This window comes from Chlamydomonas reinhardtii, chromosome 9, assembly GCF_000002595.2.
Source record: "Chlamydomonas reinhardtii strain CC-503 cw92 mt+ chromosome 9, whole genome shotgun sequence".
NCBI lineage: Eukaryota > Viridiplantae > Chlorophyta > Chlorophyceae > Chlamydomonadales > Chlamydomonadaceae > Chlamydomonas > Chlamydomonas reinhardtii.
The window spans coordinates 6,334,294-6,346,859 of record NC_057012.1 but is presented as its reverse complement, the minus strand read 5'-3'; the positions used below and the strand labels follow the sequence as shown (position 1 = coordinate 6,346,859).

Here is a 12,566-nt window from a genome sequence, read left to right as displayed (position 1 = left end):
CTCCCCTCCCCTCCCCTCCCCTCCCCCTCCCTCCCCTCCCCTCCCCTCCCCTGCTCCCCTCCCCTCCCCTCCCCTCCCCTCCCCGCCCCTCCCCTCCCCTCCCCTCCCCTCCCCTCCCCTCCCCGGCCCCCTCACCGTGCTGCTGCTGGCGCTCCACAGGTACACGCAGGTGCCCAGCCCCACCGCCAGCACGTTCTGGCTGGACCAGTCCACCAGGTTCAGGTAGAAGTCGTCGGCCAGCGAGGGCGCGTCAAGGACCTGCGAGCGCGGAAGGAGTTACATTCAAGAATGACTAAAAGGGGCAATCGGAATGCGCATGCGGGATGGCAGAAGGGAATGGAAGGCGTGCAGGCAGGGGATGCACCTGAGATGAGCTCGCCGTGACCACGACCGTGCAATGGCGGCCCGCGCCCTATCCTTACCCGAGTCCAGTCCAGCCCTGCTGGCAAGCCCGAGTACGTCCCCTGTCGCGTCCGTCCCCGCCCCTGCACGTCCGCTTTGAGCCTGCCCCTTCTTCCTGCCTTTGCCACGGCCCCACACACGCAAGTACGCACGCAAGCGCACACGCACCTTGAAGGGGGCCCGCGCGATCCGCCGCTGCGCCCGCCGCGGGCTGGCAAAGGGTGAGCCTGCCGCCGTGTCGTCCCCCACTGGCGACACCACGAAGGGGCTCTGCGCGCTGGGGCCGCCGTGCGGGCTGTGCACGTCGCCCGTCTTGAACCTGCGCATGGGGTATTAAGGCAAGCATGAGTGGGGCGCGAGGCCATGAATGCAAAAGCGCGGGTGGCCGCAGGGTCGCCGGCATGAAGGTGGCGGCTTAACGCCGGTACCAAGGAGTAACCCTGTTGGCTGCAGGCCACCGACAGCACCCCACTCGGGTGCAAAACTCACACTAACTCCACCCAAGACGCCATCACATCCCAGCTAGCTTCTTGACCCCACGCGGCCGCCGCCAACAGCCGCAAGGGCCGCAAAGGCGCAATGAAGCACAATGTCGGGCGCCCGCGCACCGAGCTCACGCCGCCGCCCGCCCGACTCCACAAGTCCACACACCGCTTCCCCGATCTTCACAGCCCCCACCTGAACAGGCTCTTGCCGGGGCTGGCCGGCGCCCGCAGCTGCTCCAGCTGCTGAACCTATAGAGACACAACGAGGGGCGGAGCGGGATGAGGGGATTGATGGGTGCGTGCTTGCAGGGTGGGGGTGGCGACACCGAGGGGATGCGACGTTGGAGCCAAGTGCATGTAAGGGCTGGGGCACGCGTGTTTCCATGTTGTAGCCGTAGAGGGAGCGGCAGGCCCCGTGCCTGTGCTGCTGCAGCCCCATAGTGTGGCCCACAGCCCCCCCCCCCCAGTCATTTCCAGCCTCGCCCGCACCTTGTCTGGGGAGATGGGCCCCGGGAATGTGGCCCCCAGGAGCTCCGAGCGCAGCAAGAGGTTGTATCCGGGGTTTAGGTCCTGCAGGCATGAGCCGGAGCCGATGTCAGTCCTCACGCCTGGCGAGCTTTAGCAGTGACGGCAGCGGCGCGGCACACTCGCCCCAGCCCCCCCCCCTGCGTGTCAGTGGCAGCGCGCTCATGTCGCCCGCCGCCCCTCCCACCAAGGCAACCCTCACAAACCTCTCTTTCTGTCGCTTGTTTGGACACTTCCGACGTGGCCATTTCGCGATCGAGGATGCTGAAGTCCAGTCGTGCCGTGGGTGCTCTTGATGGAATAAACCGATCGCTATATGTTACTCGAGATTTTGGCGACCACATAGGACTGCGCGCCGGGCTGGAGGCATGCAGGTTTGGCCCTCGGCTGTCTCTGAGTGGGGATGCAGGTGGGGCCTGCGCCTGAGACGTAGACGGCCCAGCCGCATATGCATACTCTGGGTCCATGCTAGGTCTCGTGGGCCAGGGCCCAGCGGCCCTAGCGCCTCGCTACGCCTGGACCCACAGAAGCGCGCGAGCTGGTCTTGCGCGACCTCTGAGCCTATATATTTGCTGGAGGGACGTGTATAGTTTACGGAAAAAAGAACACAGGTGCGCTGGGTTTTGGCGCGGCGGGCGGCACAGTCAACAGCGCGAAGAAGGCAGGCAGGGGTGTTTCTACCAGGTGCAGTGTAGTTTGTTGGCTCAAGCAAGTCACTGTGTGTAAGTGCGATGTAATAATTTTGTGTGCGTGGGCTTGGAACCCTTGGGCTACCGCTACCGTAAGGTTCCGGCTCCTTCGCTTGCCGGCCTCCCTGGTCAGCGCTACACCTGGTCCATGGGCGCCCTTGATGACACGCATGCATGTATATGGCAATGCATTATCTGTTAAGTCGTGCGCGAGGCAGTGGGACCTAAGTTGTCAGCACGCTGTCGATGGCTGTCACCCGGAACCCCGCTCGCGGCGTGTAGCTTGCCCCCGTCGCCGCCGCGAGAGTTGCTTGCGTAACAGTCGTTCTCGACATGCCAATCGCTAGAGCGATAGGTTTGCGCCATAGTGCCATAGCCGGTGTCGGATCTGGAGTCTGGCTGTGTGTACACGCACGGCGTCAACGCGTGTCATGCGTGTAATCATGTTCATGTGATGCCCACCCTTGCCAGCCTGTTCGTTACAAACTGCTAATGGTGTTACATTTGCCCCTGCCACCTTTCCTTAATGCTTGGACACAACCTACAGACATTATGTTAAAAGCCCACACCTTGCATGGGCAGCATCATTGAGTTGCCGCCGCCGTGCCGACCGCCGTATGGGCATTGCGTTCTCAGCTGATTTGCGAACGAAAGCAACCCCATTCTGATACCTGCGCGCAAACGCAATATAGACAGCCCTTCCCATGCACCCGCATTGCAGCGCTGCGCAAGCACCGTGCCGCCCACACTCTGCTGCTACCGCGGTGAGAGCGTGCTTGCTCGCTCACGCCGGCCTCCTCGCTGCTCCTCCTCGCGGCTTCCATCAACAACCACCATCACGCCGCTTCCACCAAACATCATCAACGTTGTCCGTCAGTCCACCTATCACGCGTCCTTGTTGGTCAGCACCAGCAGCCCGAGCACGCCAATGAGGGCGTACTTGAGGTAGGGGTAGTCGTTCATGATGATGGTCACCATGCCCACCTTGGGCAGGAAGCTGCGGGGGATGGCGGGGGAGATAGTAAGGGCGTGGTAGGGAGATGGTAAGGGCGCGGTAGGGAGATGGCAAGGGCGTGGTAGGGAGATGGCAAGGGCGTGGTGGGGAGATGCTAAGGGCGCGGTGATAATGGTGGTGCGCCTGGCCCCACACGCTCGGCCCAGTTGGTGTCTCTTCCGTATGCCACCTGCCGGCAGTGCACCCGCATGTGTCTGCTTCCTCGCCACCGCCCCCTCTGCCCTATGGCGCACTATCCCCGCGCCATTCCTGGCGCGCAAGGCACCGCCCATGCCTCTTCGTCCCGTTGCTTCTACCTCAATGGCCCCAAACCCGCCTCCGCCCCAGGCCCCGCCAACGCACCCACACTCGCCTGAACCGCTTTTCCCATCCCGCCCCTCCCCACATCAATCCACCAGTGTCGCTCACAAGTACTTGGTAAAGCGTACTGTGTGCAGAAGACGGCAGGTCCAAACCAACGCCAGATCCCCGCTGACCCCGAAGACACACACGTGCGCAAACACACACGCGCCGACACAGGCTCCCCTCCTCACCCGACCGCTCTCCCCATGATGTGGTGCTGGTGCAGCCAGTCCTGCCCCTTGTTGTACAGCGCGCGGTCGTCGCCGAAGTTGTTGTCGCCCTGCGCGCACACACCAAAACATGACACCGTGTGGACACATGGAAAGATGCGATGCCTTTGATATGCGCAAGTCCGTGCCTCTCGTCTGGTGCGCCAACCAGCCATCCAGATAATACAGACTCGTTCGGCGCTGCCGTACCCACGCCACTGATGCCCCAAGCGCGAGTTCCCGGGGCGCATACCGAAACGGACCCGCCAGTCCGAGCGCACCTTGGTGAGGACGTCTATGTGCGTGCCGTTACGGCGCTCGTGCACTTTAATAACTCGGTGAACAATGGGGATGTCGCGTCCGTCCAGGTTGAACACCACCACCTCGCCCGTGCGAATCGGCGCCTTGCCCATGTTGAGGAACAGGATGTCGCCACGGTAAAAACCCGGCTCCATGCTGCCACTCAGCACCACCACAACCTGACGCCCGAGAGTTTGGAAAGCGCCTTATTTCAGAGGCGTGCGTGTGTAGTCACAGCGAGGTGTTGGCAGCTGCAGAGCTGCCGGCTGCGCCCGTGCATAGGTTCGGGCACCGCCGTGGCTGGCGGGCTGGGGGCTGGCTAGGCGAGCTGGGACACGTCCCAAACCCCAGCACTCGGAGCCAAACCCTGGGCACACAGTCCCCGCCGGGGTGCAGGCCCGCCCCTCGCTGGCCCTCCCTAGCAATGTTTGTTTGAGTATGGCCTTACCGGCGACTCGCTGCCGGTCACCAGCATGAGCGACTTCCAGATCATAAGCGCCGAGGTGACAATGAGCCCTGTGCAGCACCGTTGCAGTGACGTGTGAGTATTATGGACTAGGACACCCAGGTCGCAACCCGCGTCCGCGTTTATCGGTGCGCCCGAACTCGCCTAGTTGCAGCGCCTGACCCAGGAATTGGCGCACATTCATGCGTTTAAGTTCTTTATACGTTTCTGTAATGAATTCCATCATTTTGCCTTGGGCCAGTGAGCTCAGCAAAAGAAACTTGCTTTTCCGAGCAGCAGCTTTGGCAGTGTTGTTATAGAAATTAGGACGTGCGTATTTGGCTACAAAAGACTGGAGATGTGCCGGTTACAACAGCTGCCTCCTGCAAACCGACTCGCAGGCGGGCCAGTGCCCGCGCTCATCTGCCAAGCTGAAGACAGGAAGCACCATTCGTCCCCTGAGAAATACGTATGTACCGATGACCACTCAATGACTTCCCAAACAAGGGTAAAATCCATACGCGTACGCAAGGGACGTGCGCAATGTGTACAATGCACCAGCTGCTTGTCCTATCTCTCCTGGCGCTGGCCGCGCGGGCGCCCAGCGCTGCCTATGGTGATGCAGTCACTGCGGCCATGGAGAGTGTGCCGCTGCGTCAGGAGGTATGGGCGCGGGAAAGCCTCGCCATGGGAAAGCCTGGACCAACCGCCATGAACAGCGCAATGCCCGGCGTGACCCTCGCCCCCCTCCGCCCCCCCCCACACACACCATCAAACCCTTCCCCCCACGCCCTGCACAACCTGACCTGCATAGCCCCCAACCTCTCCCTCCCCATCCTCCGCCTCCCTCCCTTCATCCCTCCCTCCCTCCTTCCCTCCCTCCCCCTCAACCCCCACGCGCTCAACACCTGCAGCCCCCACCAGCCGCCGGCCAGCGCTACCGGGTGCTGGTCACGCCCGTGTCCTGGCGCAGCCGGGCCCACTCGCTCCTCAAGATCGCACACGAGCTGGCGGCTCGCGGCCACCACGTGACCGTGCTCATGGCGGCTGCTCAGGAGGGCTGGGCGCGGACATGCCTGGCCGCCTTTGACGAGGCGCGCGGGCGGAGGATCCAGAGGTTGTGGGGGATGCGGGGGATGTGGGGGATGCGGGGGATGGATGACGGTGCCCGGCACGGAGGAGTCGTGGAGGGGCTAGGCGGGTGGGCTGCGGCGGCAGCAGCGGCGGAAGGGCTGCGCGGCGGCGGGGGTGAGGTTTTGGAGGCGGTGCGTGACGCTGAGGGAAGCGGGGGGCTGGCGGCGGAGCCGGGCGGCGGCCAGAGTGGCGGCGAGGGCGCGGCCGCGGATGGCGGCGTGGATGGCAGCGTAGATGGCGGCGCGGGTGGCGGCGCGGGTGGCGGTGCCCGGCTGCGGCTGGTGCTGCATGACGGTGCGGACATGGAGTCGGAGGCGGAGGCGCTGGTGGGCCAGCCGCCCCTGGCGCAGGTGCGTGTGCGTGTATGCGTGTGCGTGTGTGTTTGAGGGGGGGACGGCATGGTGGGAGAGAGATGGCACGGAGGCGACGACGTGGTACAGGCGACATCATGCAGGTGTTTTGGTGCGAATGTGCTGGTGTGTACATGTGCTGGTGTGTGTACATGTGCTTGGTGTGTGTGTGTGTGTGTGTGTGTGTGTGTGTGCGCATGTGCTGGTGTGTGTGTGTGTGTGTGTGTGTGTGTGTGTGTGTGTGTGTGTGTGTGTGCGCATGTGGCATGGGAGGCCTGGGATGTTTACTTGGCCAGCGGGCCAACCTGGGCGCCCACCCTCCGGGGCTCGACAGACACGCACGCGCGCCTGGGGCCGCTATAGGCCGTTGCCCTTGCGTTGACCTGCTGCGTGCGGCCGCTCCTAACGTCCCAGTGCCTGTCGTCTGGGCGACGCTGCATGTGCTCTTGACCATGAGTAGTTGTTCAAGGTTGCCTTGCTCCGTTGCTTTGCTCCATGCGTGCTGCAGTTTCAACACGTGGTGAATGTCACGCTGGAGGCTTGCGAGTGAGTGGGTGGGTGGGTGAGAACCGGGTGTTGCGCAAGCAATCCTGCCGTCGTCCTTGCTTGCCAGGCTAGTGCCTGTGTGCCTACACTACGTCTGCACGCCTCAATGGTGCATTGTGAAATGCTCTCAACGCCGCCGGCTGCTGGCACACACGCACACACATACGCACGCACGCAGGGCGATACTGCGCAACAGCAGTATAAACCGCATGGTGGCCCGCGGCCGCTTCGACGTCATCCTCAGTGAGTGACTGCCCGCGCGCGTGTTGCGTGTGGCGCGTCTGGTCTGGTCTGGCCTAGTCTGGCCTGGTCTAGCGTGTGTGAGGTTGGGCTGCTGGCATGACTTGCAAGACCCTCTTCCTTTTTGCTCCTGGGACACACACACACTCACACACACACACACACACACACACACACACATACACACACGCACACGCACACACACACACACATACACACCTCCCCTGCAGCCGACCTGGCGGACATGTGCGGCGCCACGCTGGCTGAGCTGTGGCGCCTGCCGCGCCTGGACCTCGACACCGGCGCCACACGCGCCGCCGGGCACTGGAACATCTACAACCAGGTGGGGCACTGGAACATCTACAACCAGGTGGGGCACTGGAACATCTACAACCAGGTGGGGCACTGGAACATCTACAACCAGGTGGGGCACTGGAACATCTACAACCAGGTGGGGCACTGGAACATCTACAACCAGGTGGGGCACTGGAACATCTACAACCAGGTGGGGCACTGGAACATCTACAACCAGGTGGGGCACTGGAACATCTACAACCAGGTGGGGCACTGGAACATCTACAACCAGGTGGGGCACTGGAACATCTACAACCAGGTGGGGCACTGGAACATCTACAACCAGGTGGGGCACTGGAACATCTACAACCAGGTGGGGCGTGGGGTGGGCGGGCGAGGTGGGGTGGGGTGGGGTGGGGGGACGGGGTTTGTAAATACCAGCCCAAACTAAACCAAACCAAGTTAAAACGAGCGAGCGGTGGGGTGGGGGTTGTAAATACCAGTCCAAACTAAATCGAACCCAATGCGTTGCGGGGGCCTGGATCCGGATCTGGTTTGGGTTCGGGTCCGCTCCCGATGTCCATAGCTGGCTGTGCCGTATGGTGGCAGCCGCGGGTACACTGGCGCAACAAACCTGGCTCCATACGCACACTCATTCCACAGGCCCCGCACAGGTGTTCTCGCCCGCCACGGTGCCCTCCTTCCTGGCGCCACTGGGGTCTAACACCATATACAGCTTCAAGGTGAGACCGGGGGGGGGGGGAAAGGGGGAAGGGGCGGGGGAGGGAAGGGGAGGGAAGGGGGAAGGGGGGAGCGGGGCAGCGGCATGGCCGTGTGCAAGGGCCAGCCATGCCTTCCCGGCGCCTGCATTACTACTGTTGCAGCAACCCTTAGAGCTACCCCTTAGTTGCCGCCCCTCACAAGCATTGTTGCCCCGTCATCAATCATCAGGACCGGCTCATTAACACGCTGGCGACTCTCCTGATGCGGGCCATCCACTGGCGCGGCGTCACGATCCCCATTGAGGTGCGTGGGCTAGGGTGATGAGCGGTCGATGGCTGGGAGGCATGCGGCCTGCATGCCCTCAAACCCTCACTCCCCGCCTCCACGCTGTGTCACGACACTGCGTGCCGTATTGCTGTCAACTCGCGTTGGAATGTCACACCTCGCAGTTTGCTGTCCTTTTACTGCTTGCTCTGGGGGATGGTTAACCGCCCCCACCCCCCACCCCCCGTGGGTACCTGCTGTACACGCACACGCAGGCTGTCCGTGCACGCGTCAATGTCACCGCATTCGATGAGATGATGCTCGCTGCGGCGGCGGAAGCTGCAGCAGAAGCAGCGGGAGCAGCCACAGAGGCAGGCACAGCCGCAGCGGTGCCCAAGGCAGAAGCAGGGGCAGCAGCTGCAGCCAACGCAAATAGGGGCACGACGGCGGCAACAGCAATGGCCACGTGCGCCTGCCCTGCAATCTACACGCCCGTGTGTGCCGCCAAGCCCGCAGCGGCAGCAGCCGGCAGCGGCAGCGGCAGTAGCGGCGCAGCAGGTTCCGCAGATGCCACTGCTGCCGTACGTCGTACGACATACGACAACGCATGTGCAGCCGAGTGTGAGGGCGCCGGTGTGTTGCATGTGGGCCGGTGTGACCCCGGTGGCGGCGGCGGTGAGGGGGCCGGTGGGCGGCTGTTGCGAAACATTGCGGACCGCACACGCACAGCCTTGCAGCGAACGCTGGGCGCCATTGGCATCGGCAGCGCCCTTGCGCATACCTCCTCCAGCACCACGTCCACTCCCACCTCAACCACCACCACCATCAGCGGCGGCAGCAGCCAGCCGCCGCAGCAGACCTGCCCCGCCGCCAGCAATCACGACGCGCCAGCGACAACAATCGCTTCAGCTTGCACGGCAGGCGACCGGAGCCCGGGCCCGGGCCCGGGCCCGGGCCCAGCAGGCCTGGCGGGGGGCCTGGCGGGGGGCCCGGGCCCGGGCCTGGGCCCGGGCCCAGCAGGCCCGGGGGGGCGCCTGGCGGCGCGGCGCGGCGTGCGGCACCGACTGCTGCCGCTATGGGAGTCCAACCTGCGCTGGCTGGTGCTGGTGCTGGTGGCGGTGGACCCGGCGTTTGCGGACGTGAGGCCCATGGGTCCCCACTTCAAGTTCGTGGGGCCCATCACGCCGGGTGCGCGTGGGGAGGGATGGAGAGGGGTGCAGAGGGGAGGAGGGAGGAATGCGGCACGCAGGGGCGCAGTGTTTGCATGTGCGTGCGTGCGGTGTATGCGCGTGCGGATGGCGCATGAGGCAAGTGGTCGGCACACACAGCTGCAGGCACGCACGGGAGCCTGCTTTGCGCTTCTGTTAGATTCGCTGGCCACTTATTCCGGCGGCTCTCAACTGGACACTGCCCACTGCCCCGGCTCGTGCTCCCGCCCATGCTCCCGCCCCTGCCCTGGCCCCGGCCCTTGCCCTTCAGAGCCGCCGCTGCCGCTGCCGGCCGACGTGCAGCGCTTTGTGGCGCCGCCGCCAGCAGACACTGACGGCGAGAGCGACGGCGGCGCCACGCAGCCGCCGCATCAGCCGACGCCTCCCCACAGATCTGGGGTTCGGGTTGTGTACGTGTCGCCGGGCTCCACCTTCAGCTTTGGCGACCCGGGCCAGGCACACCTGCTCAAGGTGGGTTGGGTTGGGTTGGGTTGGGTTGGATGGGGTCGGTGGTAGTGAGTGTTTCCGGTAGCGAGGGTAAGAGCCGTGCCCGCGCCGTGGGAGGTTGAGTTGAGGCGGATGGATGGGTGGGTGGGTGTGGTGAGCATGGGATAGTGTGTGCGCGCGTCGGGTGTGTGGTGTGCACTGAAGACCAAAGCATGCGCGCATGGGTGTTTGTGTCTTGCACCCCACCCCCATGGTGTTGCGCGCCTGACCTACCATGCGCCTCATACGGTATGCCTGGTCAACACACACACATGCACGTTGCTGGTTCGCACACAAGTCTTTGCGCTCACGTTTCCTTGTGCTCTCCAACACACACATATGCCCACAGGCGCTGCAGCAGCTGCTGCCGCCCAGCTACCGCATCCTGTGGCGCTCCAAGCGCTCGCACCGCCAACAGCTGGAGGCAGCCCTGGAGCGCATGGAAGGAGAGGTGGAGGAAGCAGAGGCGGCAGAGGGGGCGGAGGCGGCAGGGGATGCGGAGGCTGAAAATCACGGCGGCCGCCGCCGCCGCCGCGGCGGCAACAGCACTACTGCTGCCTCGGTGCTTGATCGCATGGTGGCGGGCGGGGCCGGCGGCAGCAGTGGCAGTAGCAGCGGCAATGGCAGTAGCAGCGGCAATAGCAGTAGCAGCGGCAGTGGCAGTAGCACCAGCGGCGGCCGGCTGATGCTGTTGGACTGGGCGCCCCAGAACGACGTGCTGGGGGCGGCGCAGGTGGTGCTGTTCGTGTCGCACTGCGGCATCAACGGCCTGCATGTGAGGGCGGCTGCGTGCTGCGTGCTGCGTGCTGTGTGTGCGGGTGCGGGTGCGGGTGCGGGTGCTGCCTGTGAGAGGGGTGCGTATGAGGGCTGCGTGTGAGGGCGGCTGCATGTGCGTGTGCGTGTGCGGGGTTGAGTTGCGTCAGAGGGCCTGTTGCTGTGGAACAATGCCATGCACTGAACACGTGCAACTGCAGTCCATGTCCGTGGACGGGTGGATCTCCGTGAGTCCCCCCCCCCACCCCGCTCCGTTGGCATGCATGGTTTGGATGCATGGCGGCGGACCACCGGACGCCTTCGTGAGGAGTGTGCATCTCCCCCCTTTTGCATTTGGTTATGCTTAGCTTGGGCTGGTATCTACAACTAGCCCCCCACCCCCACCCCCACCCCCCCACACCACACACAAACACCATGACCCTGCTGCTTACGTGCTGCTCGCACCAGCACGTCTACCCGCCCCCACTCAACGACGCCTCGGCCCCCTCCCATACGTATTACCGCTTGCAACTAACGCCTCTGCCTGTGCTCTGCTAGTTTGATTTAGTTTGGGCTGGTATTTACAAACCCCATTGGCTCCAGTTTAATGTGGCTGGTACCTACACCCCCCCCCGCCCCAACCATGATCGTGCTGCTTGCCTGCTGCTCGCGCCCGCCCGCCCGCCCACCCGCCCACCCGCCCACCCACCCGCCCGCCCGTCCGCACGCACGCCTGCAGGAGGCGGCCTACCACGGTGTGCCTGTGCTGTGCATTCCTGCAGGTGCGCACCTGGGTCTGTGGGTGGGATGGGGTGCGTGTGTGCCGGAGCAGATGTGCGTGCATGTGTGTAAGGGCGGTGCTGGAAAGGCTACACCCATATTAATGCCGCCTTGGATCACAAGCCCGCAAGCCCGCACGCCACTTGGAACCCCCCCCCCACCCCTCCTGCCAAATGAACGCTTATCATCAACCCACGTGTACTGCAACTGCACACGCCGCACGCGCAAAAATCTGTACTGCAGTGGGCGACCAGCACGTGAACGCTGCCATGGTGGTGTCGTACGGATTGGGCCGTACACTGGATCCAGCCATACTCAACGGCGCCAACGGCACGGCGGCGGCGCAGGCGGAGGTGGCGGCGCTGCTGACCGACCCCTCCTACAGGTGGGAGCGTGTGGGGGAGGGCTGGGTGGGTGAGGGGCGAGTGTTGGTGTGGGAAGCACGCTATTTGTTTGGCCCACCCCACACTCGGCGTGTGTTGCTGCCTGTGAATTGTGTGTGTGTGACAACCTGGCAGCAACCATGCGCATGGCTTGGCATCCCTGTTCCCCCTTGATCGCATGCATGTGTGTATTGCGTGTGTGTTTGTGCCTCTTGGCAGGCGCACTGCGGAGCGTGTGTCGCGCCGTATGCGCTCCCATCCCCTGCCCGCGGTGGTTGTGGCGGCGGACTGGGTGGAATATGCGTCGTCGGCAGCTCGCGCCGGGCCGCCTGGCTTCCTAGTGCCGACTGAGGCGGAGCTGCCGCTGTGGCGGCTGCTGCTGCTGGATGTGATGGCAGTGTGTGTGGGCGTGGTGGGGCTCGTGGCAGTGCTGGTGGTGGCGGCGGTGGGCTGGTGCGGGCGGTTGCTCCTGCGCCTGGCGCGGCTGATGTGAGGCTGATATGAGGCCGATGAGGATGTGGGGCCAGGTGGCTGTGTTGACAGCCGGAACATAGCTGAGTAGACACCGTGCTGAGTTGACATTGTGCTTGTATAGACAGCTCTAATGAGGCAAAAAGGCAGACGCTGGAGGCTTAAGGCACTTCGTGCCAAGCTGTACAAATCATCATCACAAAAACTTGCCTTCTCTGTCATCAGCCTGCGGCCTCCTTACGACCCTTGGTTGGTCGGACTGTGATGTCGCATTCTTAGGTGACTGCGAACGTGTATGGGGGGGTTGGTTCGTTGGGTGACTGCTGCCGGTACCTCTGTAATGTGTAATTGCAGGGGAGGACCTCCCCTGTGTACAGGGTCATTGAGGACAGGACTTGCATTTTCATTCCAGGGGCGGACCGCCGCCACTGCTGGTGACAACGACCCTAACCACATTCTCACCCACGGCATCCAGGGGCCAGAAAATGCCTAGTTGCTAGCGTTTGGGGGAATGGGGGGTGG

At 63.9% G+C, this 12,566-nt stretch overlaps 3 protein-coding genes across 4 annotated transcripts in view; 1 reads left to right on the top strand and 2 right to left on the bottom strand.

The window, feature by feature from the left end:
- The window catches only part of CHLRE_09g406851v5 (uncharacterized protein), an 8,513-nt gene extending 6,392 nt beyond the window's left edge, over positions 1–2,121 (bottom strand). The window contains exons 1-5 of the mRNA XM_043066189.1: positions 1,619–2,121; positions 1,377–1,457; positions 1,081–1,136; positions 571–721; positions 136–258 (exon numbers count right to left, since the gene is read on the bottom strand). Coding sequence (XP_042921485.1) covers positions 136–258; positions 571–721; positions 1,081–1,136; positions 1,377–1,457; positions 1,619–1,660 — 453 coding nt within the window. The 5' untranslated portion in view covers positions 1,661–2,121. The remainder of the gene's footprint in view (positions 1–135; positions 259–570; positions 722–1,080; positions 1,137–1,376; positions 1,458–1,618) is intronic.
- A 447-nt stretch (positions 2,122–2,568) lies between these two features.
- On the bottom strand, positions 2,569–4,881 carry CHLRE_09g406800v5 (uncharacterized protein). The gene is made up of 5 exons (XM_043066188.1): positions 4,578–4,881; positions 4,416–4,483; positions 3,949–4,146; positions 3,650–3,738; positions 2,569–3,098 (listed from the first exon to the last, which is right to left on the bottom strand). Exons 1-5 carry the CDS (start codon positions 4,657–4,659, stop codon positions 2,987–2,989), a joined length of 549 nt encoding a protein of 182 aa, XP_042921484.1. The 5' UTR covers positions 4,660–4,881; the 3' UTR covers positions 2,569–2,986.
- A 110-nt stretch (positions 4,882–4,991) lies between these two features.
- Positions 4,992–12,556, top strand: CHLRE_09g406750v5 (uncharacterized protein). 2 transcript variants are annotated; one of them, XM_043066187.1, is made up of 13 exons: positions 4,992–5,075; positions 5,327–5,896; positions 6,405–6,442; positions 6,621–6,685; positions 6,913–7,349; positions 7,651–7,719; positions 7,928–8,002; positions 8,239–9,151; positions 9,443–9,642; positions 10,007–10,432; positions 11,150–11,192; positions 11,434–11,575; positions 11,793–12,556. In XM_043066187.1, exons 1-13 carry the CDS (start codon positions 5,049–5,051, stop codon positions 12,064–12,066), a joined length of 3,279 nt encoding a protein of 1,092 aa, XP_042921483.1. In that variant the 5' UTR covers positions 4,992–5,048; the 3' UTR covers positions 12,067–12,556. The 2 variants fall into 2 exon arrangements, with proteins under 2 accessions (XP_042921483.1, XP_042921482.1); XM_043066186.1 differs by having other exon boundaries at positions 6,913–7,374; positions 7,640–7,719.
- Positions 12,557–12,566: the final 10 nt, after the last annotated feature.

Coding starts and splice junctions, on each gene's coding strand:
- CHLRE_09g406800v5 (XM_043066188.1), bottom strand. CDS start 4,659: ATGATGGAATTCATTACAGAAACGTATAAAGAACTTAAACGCATGAAT. Junction 3,739..3,948: donor ACATAGACGTCCTCACCAAG/GTGCGCTCGGAC, acceptor GTGTGCGCGCAG/GGCGACAACAACTTCGGCGA. Junction 3,099..3,649: donor ATCATGGGGAGAGCGGTCGG/GTGAGGAGGGGA, acceptor CATCCCCCGCAG/CTTCCTGCCCAAGGTGGGCA.
- CHLRE_09g406750v5 (XM_043066186.1), top strand. CDS start 5,049: ATGGAGAGTGTGCCGCTGCGTCAGGAG. Junction 8,003..8,238: donor GCGTCACGATCCCCATTGAG/GTGCGTGGGCTA, acceptor ACGCACACGCAG/GCTGTCCGTGCACGCGTCAA. Junction 11,193..11,433: donor TGTGCTGTGCATTCCTGCAG/GTGCGCACCTGG, acceptor TCTGTACTGCAG/TGGGCGACCAGCACGTGAAC.